The sequence below is a fragment of the Podarcis vaucheri genome, assembly GCF_965113315.1.
Source record: "Podarcis vaucheri genome assembly, chromosome: 2".
Taxonomy (NCBI): Eukaryota; Metazoa; Chordata; class Lepidosauria; order Squamata; family Lacertidae; genus Podarcis; species Podarcis vaucheri.
Window position 1 is genome coordinate 86,059,516 of NC_138760.1, and position 19,936 is coordinate 86,079,451.

Genomic DNA, 19,936 nt, shown 5'->3' on the forward strand with positions numbered 1-19,936 from the left:
CTTAAATGCTTCTGTGAAACAGACTTTTGGTAAAAAGCATGTATTATATAACTAGAAGCATACAATGGGCCAGCACTAGAAAAACAGTATTTCAGATTCTTAGGGGCCATGCTTGCACAGAGCCAAACAGTATTTCAAAATTGTAGGCTGATTCTCGAAGTGCCCAAGCAATCAAGATAGCAGGCTTTCTGGCGCCTTCTGAATTTACTCAGTGATCTCTGATCAGTTTATGCTGGCACATGCAAGAGGCCTAATATTAATTATTCAAATATTAACGTTACAACCTCTGAAAAACTTATCTCATGAACTCTTAACTGAGCCATTTAAGATTCAGATTCGTTTCTGCACAAATATCAAGTAACATCGTTAATCCTGCAAATTCATGCTTCCAAAACATCAAAACTCTACATCTGCCAGTTGACGTGGGCAGAAATAATTTAATTCCCTCCAGGTCTGGCAGAGGCCTATCCTAGGTTCCCTCCCATTAAATGGCAGAAGGAGACAGGGGATCTTCACCAACAAGGCAGGCACGAGAGATCCCTACAAGGGGCGGGAAGGAGAGAAAACGACGGTCTCTGGTGGGCAGATGTCACCCGAGCCCAAGAGTATTAATCTCATAGTCTCCTCTGTCCGGCACATTTCACGGCAGTGCAAGAAGATACGGCAGATGTCACGGGAAGGACACGGTGCATTAGAGAGGCGCAGACATTGCCGAGCTGCCCCTTTAAGGGGACGCCAGCAAAAGGGGAGGGCCAAAGGCTCTGGATCGGCTTCGTTCTGTGACACTGCATCGCGGGGGCCGGGGAGAGAGAAGGATGGCGTGCCTCCCGCGAGCTGGGCGAATCCAAAAGGCGAGGCTGCCTTGCGCTGAGAGCTGCGCACCCGCAGATCTTCCCAAGCCGGGGGGGGGGGGTTGTAAGGCGCTGCATTCGCCACGCGCCCGGCACGCACTGGCGAGCCAGGCCCAGCTGGCCTTTGCGATCGTGGGAACGGGGCTGCTCGCGAAGCCTTCAAGCCTAGGCGCGCGCGCGCGCGCTCCCCATAACACCCACCACCGCCCCCTGAAAACGTTAATCCACAGAATGCACACGTCTCCACAAGCAAGCAGGCAGGCAGGGGAGCCTTGTGCGCTGGAGTCTCGATTGTGACCTAACCATTAGCCCATGCTGCCTGCCTGTCTGCCTGCTATATTTATTCCCGCCCCTTACCGCAAAAAGCAGCCGGCGTTCAGCACAGTACCCCTCTCCCCTGCATCGCGCACCGCCTCCTCGCGCCCGCTAAAGCCCATTAGATCCGCCGCCGTCGCCGCAGCTGTTGCTACCGCACGCCCCCCGCCGCCCTCACCTCCTTCAGCTGCTCCATCTCGGTGCGGATGGTCTCGTACTCCAGCTCCAGCTCCTCATACTGCTGCTTGAGCTGCTGCTTCTCCTCCAGCACCGCCAGCCCGTACTCGGCAGCCTGGATCTTCTCGCGGGTGGTTTCGCCCAGCTCCTGGAAGAGCCGCTTGATCTCGGTGCGGAGCCACTCGGGCCCCGACTCCATCACCAGCTTGGCGTAGTCCTCTTCTTCGACGACGGCCAGAGACATCTTGGCGGGGGCGAGGCTGCTCAGAGTGCGGGGGGCTGGTGCGGCTCCAGACGGGAGTGAGGAGAAGGGAGGAAATGCGGCAGAGCGCGAGAGCAGCAGGATGGATCCGGCGGCGGCGGCGGCAGCAGCAGCAACGCCGCCCCGCTCACTCCCTGCAGCCTTTAAGACCAGGCGGCCCCCCGAGCTGCCATGCCCCTCTCTCCTCCAGCGCCCCTAGCCCTGGCTGCCATGAAACGGGCAGGCTCCTTGCGCCCCTGGTCCCCCGCACCAGTGAACCGGCGGCTCCTTTACACCATGATTCCTGCGCCCTCCTCCTCCTCCTGCTGCTGCTGCTCGTCTAGCTTAGGGAATGTGGGGAAACCGCAGTGAAATCATTCAAAAGGAACGGCCAGTCAGTCGCCCCGAGGCATTGTAGGGCTTGTAGTCCCGGCTCCACCGAGGCCGAGCCGGTCGCTGCGCCCCGAAGACTACAAGTCCCACAATGCAGAGGGAGGAGAGCCCCAGATGGAAGCCTGGCCCTGCCCTCTTGAAGGAATTCTTGGAGAAGGGGAAGAACCTGGCAGCGAGCGCTGTTGTTCGTCATCGGCTGCGCTGGAAGCCGCTTGAGCGCTGCCCCCTGCAGGCCGTGCCCAGAACTGCCTGGCGTTTGGGCTACATTGCTGGCGGATGGTCTCTTGTCTTGCAGCAAATACATACTCTGTTCTGCTTAGACATCCTTCCTTCCTTCCCCACAGTGACCACCGACATTGTTCATGGCACCAATAACACTGAAATCCTACGGGCGTTGCCCGTGGGCTTTTTGCCTAGCCTGCTTGCAGAGCATAGCTGGGCCAGAGCTAGGCGGCAGGGCCAGAGCTGCCCACAAATGAGGCAGGGTGAAGCAGTTGCCTCAGGCAACGGTAACACAAGAGGCAGCTTCCCGCGTACCCACCCCTCTGCTTTCAGAGAAGCTTGGCAAGGGGGAAACCCGGTGAGAGAAAGGCATTTTGGCGTTCCGCTTTGCCGCTGCTCTCCCACTGCCCCTACGGACAGAGAGGCCAGTGCCAAAGCTGCCTGGGACACCCTCTCTCACTGAGTTTCCGTTCTGGATCCCCTGGTGGAGTTTGACCCCTGACAAGGCTTTGCAAGGACTTTTCCTTGAAGGATTTGCAAAGGCTCATGCCCCCCCCAACACATCATTTCAGGGGTGGCAGTGGGATTTTTGCCTCGGGTGCAAAAATGCCTCACTCTACCCCTGGATTTAATTGGGGCCTGGGCAAGGTGCCTCCTGGGCTCCCCTCCCCAGCCACACCATGATATCCTGCCTTCCTTCCCCCACCCCCAGTTTATCAGGCAGCTAGGACAGGACACGCTTCCCCTTATCAACATTTTTGCTGGGGAGGCAGAGCTCAGCTTGGCATTGTGAAGTGATGCAAATCATCCCACCAGGTGAGGTGGCAGCAGCTTGCAGCCTTCATTTTCCCAATAATGCCTCTGGGTTCTGCTACATCGGGCCAAATGGAAGTAAATGTCATTATCACATTGGCATCGCACTGCCCTGGGGGCCAGAGGCATTCTGAGGAAATGGAGGTGGCAGGGGCTGTCAGGCTTTCCCACAGCTCCATAATGTTGGCTTGTGCACCACCAGCCCTCCACTATAGTAAAAAGAAGAAAAAGCAATGTCAGTGACTCCAGCAATCTACTCTTGCGAAGGACTCTGGGGTTGCGGCGCTCATCTCGCTTTACTGGCCGAGGGAGCTGACGTTCGTCTACAGACAGCTTCCGGGTCATGTGCCAAGCATGACTAAGCCGCTTCTGGTGAAACCAGAGCAGCACACGGAAACACTGTTTACCTTCCCACCAGAGCGGTACCTATTTATCTACTTGCACTTTGACATGCTTTCAAACTGCTAGGTTGGCAGGAGCTGGAGCTGGGACCGAACAACGGGAGCTAACCCCGTCGCGGGGATTCGAACTGCCGACCTTCCGATTGGCAAGCCCAAGGCTCAGTAGTTTACACTTAAGACCTTTCAATTTACCCACGACTTTTTTTTGACTGGGAAAAAAGTTGTTATCTGCTAATAATCTTTTGTATAATATTCTTATACTTGCTTTTTTGAGGGGGGTTGCACACCACATTGATATAGAGTGGCTTATAGGTTTTTAATATAAATACATAAACTTTTCTATCACAAAACTGGTGCTGATGTCAGATCTGTGGGAGTAAAGTTAATTGTCAGTTGTATCCCAAATTCCCTACAAGAAGCTTGGAGCAGCAGCATTACAACCCCACAAAAACTTTGTGAAGAGGGGTCAGGCTGAGTGAGAAAGCTCTAGGCAACCCAGTGGGCTTCACAGAGGAACAGAGATTTTAATCAGAATTTCCCACAAAAGCCTATATTCTGCTCACTGCCTTTCCAAGTGCTACTTGGCATGCATTGTATTCTTAGACTTTCAAATATTGTTTGACAAAGTCCCTCACCATGGGATAAGAGGACAGGTCTTCATAAGAGGATTGGTAACTTGTTAAAGAACAGGAAGCAGGGAGTAGGAACATAGGAACTATTCTGCCAGTGGAGAAACATAAGAAGTAAGGTCCCCTGATGATGCTTTTTAACTTGTTCATAAATGTTCTAGAGTTAGGGGTCAGTGGTAAGGAGGCTAGGTTTGCTTACAACACCAGGATAGTGAAACCGCTAAAAAGATTGTGAAGAACTCCAACAGGATTTTTAGAATTCATTCCCACGAGGTAGCGATGGCCACCAACTTGGATGGCTTCGGTATAAAATTGGATAAATCATACTGTCAAAAGCAGTATGCTTCTCAATACCAGTTCCTGGAAACCACAAGAGGGGAGAGTGCTGTTGAACTCAGTTCCTGCCTTCCCATGGGCATATGATTGGCCACTGGACTACATACATACATTTGTATGCAGCCTTTCCACAGTTCAAACCATGCTCAAAGCAGCTTACAGCATACTTTTTTTTTTTTGCAAAAACCACAACATAACAAAAGTGGATGGGAAACTGGTCAGATTTGTTGGGGCTATTCTAATAGTCTTACCTCTCCAAACTGGATGAATGGGCATTAAACTGGCAAAATAATTTACTGAAGCAAATGCAACTCACCATTTTTCTTCCCATCAGAAATAATGGGCATTGAACAGAAAAGTGCCAACCAAAACAAAAGAAAAGAAAAAAAACAATTATCCATTCTGAACACACCTGAAAATTAGATCACTCATCATTTGCCCCACCTACTGCCAGGGGCTTTATAAAATGCTTTAATCATCCTCCTTTCAATTATTTTAATCCTCTTTGGCACATATAAAACATCGCCCTTTTAATAAAAGGACTCATCAGTGGAAGTTTATCAGCAGAATCAGCGTTTATCACGTGGAATCCTGGCTAATTTTTTTATTATGGATTTTTATGCAAACTCAGTAATTCACATGGTGCATATAGCGAGGCTGGATTTATCATGTGAAAAAAAGTAGAGGCAACACCCTCCTTTGCTGCTTTGTTATAAAAGTTGCCTGAAAGCAAAATATTAATGGTTTGACGTAATCCGTTCTGATGGAGCTAATGAACATTTGTTTTCTTTCTCTTCAGCCCTCATTCTTCTTTGTTAATTGGCTCAAACATGAAAATTCTCACATGTCCTTGAACACTTTAGCATGTATTCAGTTCAGTATTCCATCTGTTCATGTTAGGTCCACGTGCCCAGGAATGAATTATGCTCTTAATGGCTTTCATTTTAATGTCTCATGAGCTTAATGGGAGTGAGCAACAAGAAGCATGCAATGCTGCAGAATTTATTTTTGCATTTATATCCCACTTTCCATCCCAGAAGCTCATGGTTCTCCCCCTCCCTGTTTTAACCTCACAACAACCCTGTGAGGTTGGTTAGATTGAGAGATGGTGACTGGCCCAAGGAATCTGAATGCTGATTTCCCAGCTCCTCCTCCAACACTCTGACCACCACACTACACCAAAGAATGTTGTTGTTGTTTTATTTGGATACTGCCCATGCAACCATGTTCTCTGAGCAGCTTACATAGACAGTACAATACAATGAATTAATTTTATAATGAAATGATTTTAGAATGTTGTATTATTTTCTTGTTGTTAGCTGCCCTGAGCCCGGCTTCGGCTGGGGATGGCGGGATATTAAAAAAAAAATTATTATTATCATTATTATTAATTCGCAAAAAAAAAGCTGAAACAGAAATAAATAAGCAAAAAGCCCATGAGGAAAAAAGCTTCAAGTGCAGCTAAAACCTAGCAAGAGGGAATGATCCCAAAACTAAAGCACACTATAGATTGTCATTAAAAGGTCTGGGAAACCAAGAAGGTTTTTTCACCTAGCACCTAAAAGACCAGGACATTCCCTAAGCAGGGCACCACGATCGCAGAGGCCGTCTCCTTAGTACGAGGTGGGTTCTGCCCCTTCTCACCTGTCCTGCATTGAAGCTGATTATCTTGTCCCATAGAATTCACTGGAAGCCATTAAGAACCCACCTAAGAACTCTAAGGAGCCAAAAGACAAAAGATCAACAGAAGAGCTACCTCTGCAAGTTGGTACCCTCACCACCACCAGCCAATGCCTATCTGCTGCATCTTCTGCTTCCTTCCTGTTTCCTTGATTCCTCTCGATTCTAATCTGCAGTTTAAACTCTTCATTTCCCACTGACTCAGTGAAGCTACCTTGTAGGAGAGAGAAAGAGAGAGAACATTACTGTCAAGGGGGACACTTTCAAGTTTCGTGAGCAATCTGGGACCTAGCCTACTTTCCCTGCAGTAAATATGCTGCAGAGATTACAGCTGCAGTTTTATACCCCAAAGCGGGCTTTATTAAAGCATAAATTTATAACAAATCCTGCACTTTATGATTAGAAGTTGAAATACCATGGTTGAAAATTGTTGTGTTGATAAGCAACTGTAAAGGTGATCCCCTAACTCTGCCTCTAACTGAAAACAAATAGCTTAAAGGAGTCTGTGTAAACTGCAGCATGGTAACTCTCGAGCTGATGAGTTAAGTAGGAAATATACTAAGGTGTAAAGGAAAAAGGTAAAGGGACCCCTGACCATTAGGTCCAGTCGTGACCGACTTTGGGGTTGCGGCGCTCATCTCTCTTTATTGGCCGAGGGAGCTGGTGTACAGCTTCTGGGTCATGTGGCCAGCATGACTAAGTTGCTTCTGGCAAAGCAGAGCAGCGCACGGAAACGCCGTTTACCTTCCCACTGGAGTGGTACCTATTTATCTACTTGCACTTTGACATGCTTTCAAACTGCTAGGTTGGCAGGAGCAGGGACCGAGCAACGGGAGCTCACCCCGTCGCAGGGATTCAAACCACCAACCTTCTGATCAGCAAACCCTAGGCTCTGTGGTTTAACCCACAGTGCCACCCACGACCCATACTAAGGTGTAGTAAGTCACAATTGTGGAAAGCAAAGGAATGCTTCAGGCACCTTCCTCTAGCCACTTCAATCTCTGTGGTAAGATGTGGGTTCTGCCCCTTCTCACCTGCCCTACATTGAAGCTGATTATCTTGTCCCATAGAATTCACTGGAAGCCATCAAGTACACAGCTGGCCACAGCTGCATTACCCAGCGGGGTTCAGCTTCTTGGTGGTGCAACAGAAGACTGTGTGCTGACTGTCATCTTTTGTATGGATGTATCATGTACCAGAGCTGTTGCCTGTCACTCAATGAAGAGTTGTGTCAGTAGCCTTGGCACAAATTAAGCCTTACTTGCACCAAAACAGGGGCATATATGCCTGCAACTCTGGAAACAACATCATGTTTTTCCATGTTGCACTGGCACAGCCGTGGGTACATTGCATTCTGACTCCTGACTTGTGCATTCATGCAGGGACAAGCCAGGCAATAAATCTCCCCTTCGGGTTGCATCCAAACAAGGGCTTTGAAAGAGCGAGCAGTGCCTGTGGTTGAAACCAAATTCCCAGTTCCAGCAAAGCACTGAAGAGGCATCCATTTACTAACATTCCTAAATTCGGTGGAGACAATCATGTTTTGATCTATTTTCTCTCTCCTTTCATGTTCTTCCCTCAGTCTCACAGCCTCTACTCCAGCCTCTCTTCATTTAGTTCAGAAAGAACCACAGCTTTATTTGAAAAGGCTGGGGAAGAAAATGTTTCACAGCATCCTCCATCCATTCAGTACATGCACACAAAGAACTTCCGAGTATTCTCAGAAGCTGTATTAAGCAAATTAACATAAGAAGCTCTGCCATGTGACAGAAGAAAAGTAATGACATTCATTGCTCTGGGCATCAAAAGCCCCACGTTTTGTTACACCAGCAGATGTCAATTTTTTGATTGTGCCTTTCTGAAGATAGCCCTTGTTTACAAGCTACTGAGTATAATAACTTTTAAGTATGCCTCTTCCTCCCTGCTCCATGCCAATTCCAACATGCATTTAGCAGGTAAAAGGCCTGCAAGGCAGGGAGCAGGCCTTCCAGGACGCACAGCCCAAGATGTTCTCTGAAATGCAAGATATTGCTTCTATTTTCTCTAATAATTCAGATGTTCAGACTTTAATGTGAACAATTTCTCCATTGTTCTAGATTCAGGTAGGTAGCCATGTTGGTCTGACGTTGGTCTGAAGAAGTGTGCAAAGTTTGTAACAAGAACAAACTTAGTCGGTCTCTAAGGTGCTACTGGATATATATATATATATATATATATATATATATATATATATATATATATTTCTCCATTATTTGTTAACCAAAATCCAAAGTCCTATGAAGAGAAGCCTTTCCAGAAAATTCGCAGAATATTTTGGTATGCAGTACATCAGTGATTTCCTATGAACCCTGTAAACAGCATAGGCACACTGAATGCCCACTGATGTGCAACCAGTCAGGCAAGTAAGCAAGAAACTTTTATGCAGAGTGTTGGAGCACTAAGCAGTATGGTACAGTGGTATCTCGGGTTAAGTACTTAATTCGTTCTGGAGTTCTGTTCTTAACCTGAAACTGTTCTTAACCTGAAGCACCACTTTAGCTAATGGGGCCTCCTGCTGCCGCTGTGCCACTGCTGCACGATTTCTGTTCTCATCCTGAAGTTCTTAACCCGAGGTACTATTTCTGGGTTAGCAGAGTCTGAAGTGTATGTAACCTGAAGCGTATGTAACCCGAGGTACCACTGTATTATACTTCAGAAAGCTATAGAACCATCCATACATCAGAGCCAGCCAACCTCCAAAGAACAGAGAAGATGAATTTCCATATGTGAACAAAATGGTTTTTTGCTATGGATGATCAGTGAATCTGTGTTTTCACATATGCATTTGCCTTCCAAAATCTCTTTTGATAGTACAATCATCCCAAAACATGACAGACAATGTTCAGCAGCAAGCAGGAGCCTCTGTTTCACAGGCACATCTGGTTGCTTTTCAGAAATGGCCGATTGCCAAGGACAGAGCTCGTGCGGGAGGATGAGGCTATGTGATTAGCATAATAAAAGCTTGTAATGACAGTTATGTCCAGACTGGCATGAGTCCAGAACCACCACACCTGCATCAAGGCATAATTATCTTAACACTGCTTTTGGGAATTCTGTCTCCGCTAGGCAGGAAATGGCTGGCCTCTGCAATACGCCCACTTTTCCCTTTTAACCTACTGACTACATTATGGAAGTCATGATGAGAGACACAATCATGCTTAGCATCATTTCTATTGTGTATTTCAAATACAGTGGTACCTCAGGTTACAGACGCTTCCGCTTACAGACTCCGCTAACCCAGATATAGTACCTCGGGTTAAGAACTTTGCTTCAGGATGAGAACAGAAATCGTGCAGCAGCAGGAGGAGGCCCCATTAGCTAAAGTGGTACCTCAGGTTAAGAACAGTTTCAGGTTAAGAACGGATGTCCAGAATGAATTAAGTTCTTAACCCAAGGTACCACTGTATTCAGAGTTTGTGTGCATTATATCATCAGGCCTTCCAACAGCCTTTGATGGTAGAACTATTTTTGCATTGCATATGATGAAGGCTGAGGAAGATAATAAATAAATGTGGCTTGCCTAAAGATGTTCAGTTAGTTTGTTGCAACGGTAGGATTTTGGGGGGTGGAAGGCTGCCAAAGTCACATTTCACTAGATTGCCACCTTTTGTCAGGCAAAATAAACGACACTTCAGGCAAAATACAGGACAGGTTGGGAAGGCCATGCGAACCCCCTCTCTCCTGCTCTTTGACTCAGAGTCTCTGTCTCCAACCCATCTGCCTCTGCTCACACAAAAACTCTTTCTCCCCACCCCAGATGCAAACCACCTCTCTCGCTGTTCACCCCACTCCTGCTGCCACCAAAATGTTCCCCCAAAAAGCCCAACAACTTTGGCTGATCTCCTTAAGAAAGGCTGATCATGTTTTTTCTAGGGATGGGTGGCAACCCTACATTTCACACTCTTAGGCTGCAAAGATCCACTCACTTAACTGCGAGTAAGCACAACTGAACTCAGTGGGGGTTACTTTTGACTAGATTCATATAGGATTGCACTGAGCTTCATGGCGGAGTGGGAATTATTTGGACCCTAACCTCCTAGGTCCTAGTACAACATTCTAATCAGTGCCCCACCCTGGCTCCCAATATAAAATGTCATTTGTTAATATTGCATTGTACTGGTGGTACTATTTATATTACAATGTTACATTGTAACATTATAATTTTATGTGTGCTAATCTTGCATTAATGTTGTCTATGAATGCCATAAATAAACAGAGCAATTTGCTTTCCTCTGTTGAACACCATGTATTAACTGTGGGAAATGTGGTATGTAAATACAGATATAACAATATGTACTAGAAATGGGATGTGTTTCTAAAAAAAAAAGAAAAAAGCTGAAATAGCAGCAGACAGAGAATTAAGTTATTTTAATCCAAAATCCGAGCAGACTGGTTTGACTGAATTTCAAGAAAGTAGCTCTAAATGGGGAGGGGAGGGGGTCTGCCTATCTTTCGCTGACAGCTTTGTCTTGGCTCATTGCAGAGGGGAGAGACACAGGGGGGAAGATGAGCAGAGCCCAAATTCTGGGATGTCTGGCATGCCATCTGCCAGTGTGTATTGCAAACTGGATACTGGGTGTGCTCACTCAGCAAGAAACTGCAAATCCAGGCAAGGCAGGAATGGAATGGTTGCGTGTAGGAGGAGGGAAATATTTAATCTTCAGCTGTTCACCTAGAGCTACACACAGCCCCTTTGTTTAAAGCCTGCTAAGGCACCACTCAGGGACTGGTAATTATCCTTCCTTCCAAATCCCGCTCCTAATCTTCATTTATGTATTTATTTTCTTCCTTTGCATTGGTTACTTTGTATTGCCTCTGACTTTTAGCGGAGAGAGAAACTGTACGAGATTATTTATTTCTGAAAATTCATGCTCTCTAAGAATTATTTTGAAAAGCTTCAAATTCAGATTTGAACTAATATCTGGATACTAGCATCACAGCTGAATTTGGGAACTGTAGCATGTGATGTGTGCTGACTCCAAAGACCTAGTTTTTGCAGCACCCTTCACAAACTACAGTTCCCAGGATTCATCATAGCTATTAAAGTGGTGTCAGAGTGCTTTAAATGTATGGTCTATATTCCAAGCCCTCATGAGGTTACTGATACACATTTGGTCATCACACACGACAGGGGATTAATTATTCCTGGGTGGCAGTGCAAGCCTAACCATGCCTATTCAGAAGTCAGTCCTATTGCATTCAGTGGGGTTTACTTAGATTGCAGCTTTAAAGCAGACCTTCACCTTGTAGAAACCTTGCATTGCAATGGGCCTTCCTGGCTGACATTATTTGGTGCCTGTGAACCTGTGTGGTGCTTGGAGGAGGTGTGAAACAGATACTGTCTTGGTTTTCTCCAGCTGTTTAAAGGGAGACTGTTTCCTACTGCTAGCTTTCTTGATCAGATTAAGGCAGAATTAGTAGAGGTCATCCTGTTAATTAGAAAGGTTATTTTGCTAAACAATGCACACCCAGTCTGATTTCATTCTTTTGAGCTCCCAGGAACCAGAACTGTACGTGGTATTCCAAGTGTGGTAACAAAATAGATCAGTATAAAGCTACATCTAATCTGACATTTACTTATTCAAAATTACTTTCAAATGATGTTTACTTTTTAAAAAGAAAATTCCAAGGTGGTGTACTCTATTGCCATGGACTGGTTGGATGCAGAAAAATAGTAGGAGGAACTAGCTGGAGAACCATCAAGGGAAGGAGGCTCAGAGCCTAGGGGATGGTGGTGGGACAATGATGAGTGGTCAGAGGGAGAAGACTGGGAAGAGGTGGTGTCAGGAGCTGTGGAGGTATCAAGGCTTAGTGAGCTGGGAGAGTCTGTGGCAGAGAGAAGTCCAGAATTGGAAGCAGAAGCTAAAGCAGGAGGATGGAAGGAGGGAGGCCAAGAGGCAGAGATGAGTCAGGCTGGTGCAGAGTCATGGGTGTCTCCCCCTCCTGCTGTGACAAGCTCCCATCTCCCAGAACCAGAAGAGGACTGAAATGGACAGAGCAGTGACAAACTGTATGCAGGTGCAGTCTCCGATTGCTTGGGAAATGCCCTGGAGAGGAGGTGACTTAGACAGCTGTGGAGAGGCAGGGACTTTCAGCAACTAATTTCATGTCTCCCCCTCCTGCAACTAATTTCATGTCTCCCCCTCCTGCTGTGACAAGCTCCCATCTCCCAGAACCAGAAGAGGACTGAAATGGACAGAGCAGTGACAAACTGTATGCAGGTGCAGTCTCCGATTGCTTGGGAAATGCCCTGGAGAGGAGGTGACTTAGACAGCTGTGGAGAGGCAGGGACTTTCAGCAACTAATTTAATGGAGGAAGACCCACAGGGAATGAGCTCATTAGGCCTGAAACTTAACCCAGTCTGTGGAGGTCCTGGTTTTGCTAAGAAGAGTTACCTCAGACTGTGAACTGTAGGTGATTTGCTGACCAGCATGCTTTGTGACTGCTTTCAATGTAAAAAAAAAAAATACCGTAAGACTACATTAAAACAAGACACAATATCCAAATACAGAGAAATATCTACAGCTGAGTATCAGTGGCCAGAAAATGCCTGGGTGAATAAATGCATTTTTAACAGACAATGAAAGCATCTAACTTTCAGTGCCCTGCTGTATTTCAGATATTAGCACATATTTTTGACTCCTTTCCAAAAATGGTCCAGTGTTCTATCTCATGGACTTCAAACTGATAACATTCCCTAACAAGTTTAAAGTTAGAAGGAATTAAGAGTGGATTAAACCTGGGACCTCTTGTATACAGAGCATGAGCTCTGCCACTGGGCCACAGACCTTCCACCTTGCCTTTATTACCATCCTCGCCACCATCATAATCTTATTTATTCAATCACCAATAATTACTAGGTGGTGTACACAATTTGTTTTACAAAGTCTATTCCTTGCCCACAGGTTCACAATATAAACTTGACAGACACAATAGGGTAGGGAGGGAAGGAAGGAAGGAAGGGAAAGGAAAGCATGTTGTTGTTATTTTTAAATTATAAATAATAAGCAGAATTGTTCCTCAGAAGCCATGGGAGATTTTATTCAGCAGCTGATGCAGAGGGAGAAATGTACAGCAGAAAATTTCATAGGCTCAAGGCTCCCGGCTGGAGGATTTCAAGAAAAGACATAGGTATTTTCATTGGGAGAGTACATTGCTCCTGATGGCTGACTGATGTATTTTCCTGTAGTATTTTACGTGCCATTGACAGCTCAGAACTCACCAGCAAATAGTTGCAGATTTCAAGGGCTCCTTTCTGAGTGAAAGGAACGCTTTCAAAAATCACCTGGAGATAGACAGCGCATGAGAGTGAAAAAGGAAAATGGAAGAGAAATGAAAAAGTTGTTAACAGCAGGACTGAGTTTTTCTTGCGTTCATTAGTTTTATTCAGACTGTAGAGTCTACTGCTGTGCATGTGAAGCAAATATATATAGCTTACGTTATCTTTGGAATCCTTTTGTCTCCAGTGGTGTTCTCTTCCTGCCTACAATTTTTCAAATGGTTCTTTTCCTTTTGTCTGCTACTGTTTCCAGAATCACTCGCTTCCGTGCTCGCATTAATCATCCCTTGGCTCTTATCAGCAACATCAACTTAACTGTAACTAGAGCTCCCTTCATGTGTGAATTGTGTGCATCACATGCAGAACCCAACATGATCCAGGTCCAAACTTGCACAGAAACCTGTTGTATGGAGAGGTCTACGCACACAGACCTTCCTCTGGAAAGTTCTAAACCTTGGGTCAGGTCTGAGAAGCCAGGCAGACACCAGGCAGACTTTTTGACTCATTATGCCCCTTCCTGGATTGACACTTGAAGTGGGCTGAGAATGTGATATGAAAAGCAAGAGTTATTCTTAAAGTATTCATTTTTAAGTTCTAGGGCCAACTGAACTCTGGGATGTTGAATTATTTTAATAATCACCTTCTCCTTCTTCTTCTGCTTCTTCTTCTTCTTCTTCTTCTTCTTCTTCTTCTTCTTCTTCTTCTTCTTCTTCTTCTTCTTTCCACTAACAAGAATATTCCTGTCCACACACAGACAGACACAGCTTACAAAAATGAGAGAAGATGTGAACTTCTCCACAGGAGACACATAGTGAGAGAATGCTCAGCCCCCAAATCATTTTTTAAATCTTAAAACAAAACAAAAAGAATAAATCATATTAACAGTGGAATATAGTGTAGGTGCCTGCCCCCTCTACTATTCAACAATTTTAACTGTGTTTCTAGGCAGAAGCTGAATTAGCAGGTGAGTATACAACTGACAAAAATTACATTAAAAAAAACTGGCATGGGAAACAAAATCCCTCAAAGAAAAGAACTAAAACAAAATGTTTGCAAAATGATCCTGGAATGAAGGTTGGACTAGTATCACTGACCACTAATTACAACACAAATTGTATGACTTAAGTTCCCATTATATAAATAACTACATACTGCACATTGCAATTAGATGTCCATTGCACACATGTGTGTACTGACACACACACACACATGCACCCCCCTCTACCTCACAACTTTCCATGCAATGTCTGTGATGTCCTGTTTGAAGGAAACAGCTCATTATTTCAGGTAGAAAATATTGCAAAGTATTGTGTGTGTGTTTTTAAGGGCTATCGATTCAACAAAAACACAACACTGAGACAATGTGGACTGGACACAAGACTGAAAACAGTCTTGTCTTTTTTTAAGGTACATGGTTGTTAATGCCCAACTAAAGTGTCATTTTGTAAACAGGTGGGATATAAATGTACAAAACAAATACTAAACTGGCAAACAAATACACATTTCTTAAATATTAAAAAAAGAGGTGTGTATAGATACACCATGAGTAAGAAGCAATTCCTTTTTACTTAAGAGGTACCGTAAGAATATTGCTCTGTAGCAAAGGAGTAGAACACATTCCATAGTGCTCATACAAAAACTACACATACACAAAAATCCAGTTCTCTGTTTCATTCTCCCTGTTTGCCATAACCAAATCGCCACAAGCTGCTGTCCTTCAGATTTATGGCATTCCCAGAAAGAGTATTTCTGCCTGAAAGTGAAGAATATGCTCTCTGCTAATGCCAGCAAACTGTATGGAAATTATGGTCCATTGTACTACACAAAAGACGCTCACAGTCAAGGTGATGATTACCATTAAGTCAAAACCTGCATGTTGTGCTGGTAAGAGCAGAAAAACCAGCCAGCTCTCGTATATTACTTAAAAACACATCTATGACGCACAATGCTCTTTGCATGACTGAACCTATTCTGGGATGGGGTGCAGCTTCAAGATACACCTTTATAACGACAGCCCAAGATTTGCATTTGCAGTATGTCCACATATACCCAGACTGATTCGAAATCTATCAGTTTTTGTTAAGTGAGGTTTAGAATGTAAAGATGCAGGAACTGCCTTAGTAGATCAGGTCGAACTCCAGCAGGGCCAGCCATGCCATTAGGCAAAGCAAGATGGCCACCTCAAGCATCCGCCTTTGGGTGTCATGAAAGGAGAGCAAGTTGTTAGTTGTTGCATCTTTTTTATGACTGCTAGTGCCTCTAGGGGACTTGGGTACTATCCACCTTGACTTGGGGGGGAAGGTGCTATTCAGTGGCGGAGCCAGGTGGTTGGGCACCTGGAGCAGTGCACATAAGAGCGGGATGATCCTCCCAGGGGGTGGATCGCCCCACCCCCTGGGAGGATTGTTGCATCAGCAGTCAATGGGGGCGATGTTGTCACCCCCCCCTTAGGCATGACACCTGGGACGAAGCACCCCTCCGCTCCCCCATCCCTACGCCACTGGTGCTATTTGCTGCTCTGCCTCTGGCAGCAAAATGTCTTGGGCTGCTACTACCAAGGTCTGCCGAGTCCCGCATCCTGTTATCAACAGCAACAGGTCAGATGCCTGTGAGAAGCTGAGAGGAAGGGATGCTTGTACTCAGCACCTGGTTATACTCTACATACATGTTTAATCTTTCTCTTCTTTTTAAACCTTCCCTCTTTTTCCCGAGATGACAACTCCCATAACCCCTGACCATTGGCCATGCTAGCTTCGGCTGATAGGAGTTTTTGAGACTGGAGGGGCCTCTTCCGGCTTCTTAAATAGTATGGAAAATATAAGGAGAATTTTAAGAAAATGATAAAAAAAAACATATTTCAGTGGAAACTTTCCTCAGGGACTCAAGAATGTAATTTGAGTGTTTCGGCAACGTTTTGTCTGTTGTGGGGCAACTAGAGTAGGAGGACTCACAAAAATTCACCGTTGCGGATTGCACAACAGTGTTTTCTGTTAGAACATAGGCATCACTGGATAAAACCCATTTTATTTTTATTTTTTTAAAAAGGAGGAAGAGTGTTGTTGTACAGCTATAGCCACACGTTTCATTCCTAGAATAAACAGTGTAAAATATTCCTTCTAGGCTTTTAAGAAAATGCATAATTTGATTACTATCGCTTTCAAGATCTTTTATAAAGTGCAATGCAAATGTATAATCTCTTCATCTAGTCATTATCTGGTAAACTTTCTTTTTGCTTCATGTTAGTCCAAGGAATATGCAGCTACTTACATTTGGGCCTGACAAGTTTTGACTCTGCTGATTAATGCTAATTATGGAATTTAGTAAAAGCAGGTAAAGGCATGCTAACAGTATGTATCAGCATCTTGGCAGGATTATGGGTGCATAAATAATATGAATTAAATAAGGTAGCATCACTGCTATCTATTCCTAGAGTCTTGTGGCACTTTGAAGACTAATGTCGGCAACCACAAACCACATCAAATGCTTGACAGTAAAAGGATAATATACTGAACAGATTTCTTGTATATATATATATATATATATAAACTATCAAAAAGGAAATTCATAATAAAATAATTCTTATATATTGTTATGATCTCTACCTAGTATCTAATGACATGATTTTCCATCACCGTAAGAATCATTTAATGAACAATGCATCCTGCAAACTTTGAGGGCAACTTAGTGGATGGCTTCAAAACATTCTAAATGCAGTAGTACTCCTTTCAGGTTCTTTTTTTAAAAATCTTTTTATTGAGTTCTTTTTAAAACAAAAACATGAAAAGTAAATAAACAAAAAACATACAAACGGTCAACAAGAAAAAAAGAGAAAAAAGGGGAAAAAATACAAAACAACACATACAGCAAGAAAAAACAAACGCAAAACAAACCAACATCAATTCATGACATAACACTGATTGACTTCCCTCCATCTCGGTTTTGGGCTATATAACCACAATATCTTTCTGCAGTGTAATTTTACAACATCAACACATCGCAGGCTTTAAGTTAGACCTACTGTGATTTTAATATTTCCTAAATTTGCTTCTATGTATGTTATGAATTTGTTCCAATCATTAATAAATTTCACACTTTTTTGATGCCTGATTTTTTGTGTCAACTTGGCTAATTCTATATACTCGCATAATTTAATTTGCCATTCTCTAACAGTTGGGATATTAGGTGTTTTCCAATTTTGCGTTAGCAATATCCTGGCGGCTACCGTTGCGTATTGGAACATTGTTTGGTCTTTCTGCTTGATCTCCTCTCCGACCATTCCCAGGAGGAACGCTTCAGGTTTTGGGGGGAAGGTATATTTCAATTTTTTAAAAAAAAATCATCATAAATAATTCCCCAAAACCTTATAACTTCTTCACAAGTCCACCACATATGGTGGAAGTTACCCTCTTTGGTTTTGCATTTCCAGCATGTCTTGTCTCCGGTCTTATACATTTTTTCCAATTTCACAGGGGTGATGTACCATCGGTACATCATTTTTTCCATATTTTCTCGGAGTCCAACACATGCTGTGAATTTCATGTCCTTGTTCCAAAGTTTCACCCACCTGTCATATTCTAGATTATATCCAAGACCTATAGCCCATTTGACCATAACTTCCTTTATCTCTTCGTCCTTCGTATCTCAATCTAATAATTAGTTATACATTTTGGATAAGAGTTTGGAATTACCTTCCAATATTTCCACCTGGTATCTGGACTTTTTCTCATTCAGCCCGGTTTTTTTATGTTCGTTCCATAAGGCATTAATTTGGTGAAATTGTAGCCATCCTGCCAATTTATCCTTTAAGTCTTCATATGTTCTGATTTTCCATCCTTTATCTGATCTTATCAGGAGGTCTTCATAAGCCCCTCTTTCACTTTCCATGTTTAGTTTTTTGATTGTTAAAATGTCAATTGGTGATAACCACCAGGGGGTGTATTTTTCTATAAGTCTTTTATTTCTGTCCCATACCTCAAGCAACGCTCCTCTGATGATATGGTTAGAGAAGCCTTTGTGTACCCTCTCTTTATTGTGCCACAGATATGCGTGCCAACCGAACCTGGTGTTAAATCCCTCTAAATCTAACAAATCTGTGTTTTTTCAAGACGATCCATTCTTTGATCCAACATAGGCACGAGGCCTCATAATATACTTTCAAGTTCGGGACAGCGAACCCTCCTCTATCTCTTCGATCTGTAAGTAATTTGAATTTAATTCTTGCTCTTTTACCCTGCCAAATAAATCTGGAAAGGGTTTTCTGCCAATCTTTAAACATTGTCGTACCTCTAATCACCGGGATGTTCTAGAATAAAAACAGCAGTCTTGGAAGAATACTCATCTTAATTGCAGCCATTCTTCCTGACCAGGAAAGTTTTATCCTACTCCAGGTATCTAAATCTTTTTTTATCTCTCTCCAGGCCTTAATATAGTTATCTTCTACCAGGTTTATGTTTTTCGTGGAGATCCAAATACCCAAATATTTCACCTTTTTCACCACCTTGATACCCATTTTCAACTCTAGCTGGCTTCTTGCTTCTTCAGCCAGGTTCTTTGTCAGCATCTTGGTTTTAAATTTATTTAACTTAAAGCCGGATAATTTTCCAAATTCTTCTAATAGCTCTAGGACTTTACTGATACCTTTTACTGGATCTTCTAGCAATATTACTAAGTCATTGGCGTAGGCCTTTAATTTATACTCTTTTGTTCCAATTCTGATTCCTCTTATTTCTGGTGTTTTCCTTATTTTATTTGTAATTACTTCTAGCACCATAATAAATAAAAGAGGGGACAAAGGGCACCCCTGTCTTGTACCCTTCAAAATCACAAACGAATTAGTTAGATTATTGTTAATAATTAGTTTAGCCCTTTGGCTTGAGTAGATCACTTTTATGCCTTCCATGAACGGGCCCTCTATCCCTACCCTCTCCATACATTTTAATAAAAACCGCCAGGATACATTGTCAAAAGCCTTTTCTGCGTCAATGAAAATTAATGCCGCAGGGATGTCATTCTTGAATTCCAAATATTCAATAATATTTATTATGTGCCTTACGTTATCTTTTAGTTGCCTGTTAGGGAGGAATCAGGCTTGATCTTTATGGATAGATTTTATTAAGTATTTCTTAAGTCTATTCGCCATTATTTCTGCGAAGATTTTATAGTCGTTATTAAGAAGTGATATCGGTCTATAATTTCTTATATCCAATTTGTCGGAGTCTACTTTAGGTATTAATGTAATGTGTGCCTCTTTCCAGGAATCAGGTATCCTCCCTCCTCATAAAATATTGTTCATTACATCACATAGTATCGGGACCGGATACTCCTCTAAAACTTTGTAGTACTTTGATGACAAACCATCTGGACCTGGTGCCTTCCCCGGTTTCATCTTCTTAATTGCCTCCTTGATCTCATCTGCTGTTATTAGTTTGTTTAATTTACTTTTTTCTTCATCCATCAAGTGTTCTCCATTTCTTTCCAGATATTTTTCTATTTCTGCTATGTCTTCATCTTCCTTTTTATACAGATTTTCATAGAATTGAAGAAACCTTTTCTTTATCTC

The 19,936-nt window shown here is 43.6% G+C and overlaps 1 protein-coding gene across 3 annotated transcripts in view; it reads right to left on the reverse strand.

Moving 5' to 3' along the window:
- BICD2 (BICD cargo adaptor 2) overlaps positions 1–2,020 on the reverse strand; it is a 90,917-nt gene extending 88,897 nt beyond the window's left edge. For 2 of the 3 annotated variants that reach the window (XM_082209484.1, XM_082209483.1), the window contains exon 1: positions 1,345–2,019. In XM_082209484.1, coding sequence (XP_082065610.1) covers positions 1,345–1,587 — 243 coding nt within the window. In that variant the 5' untranslated portion in view covers positions 1,588–2,019. Of the gene's footprint in view, positions 1–1,344 lie in introns of all 3 variants that reach the window. The other variant, XM_082209482.1, reaches the window with a different exon arrangement.
- Between the last annotated feature and the right edge of the window lie 17,916 nt (positions 2,021–19,936).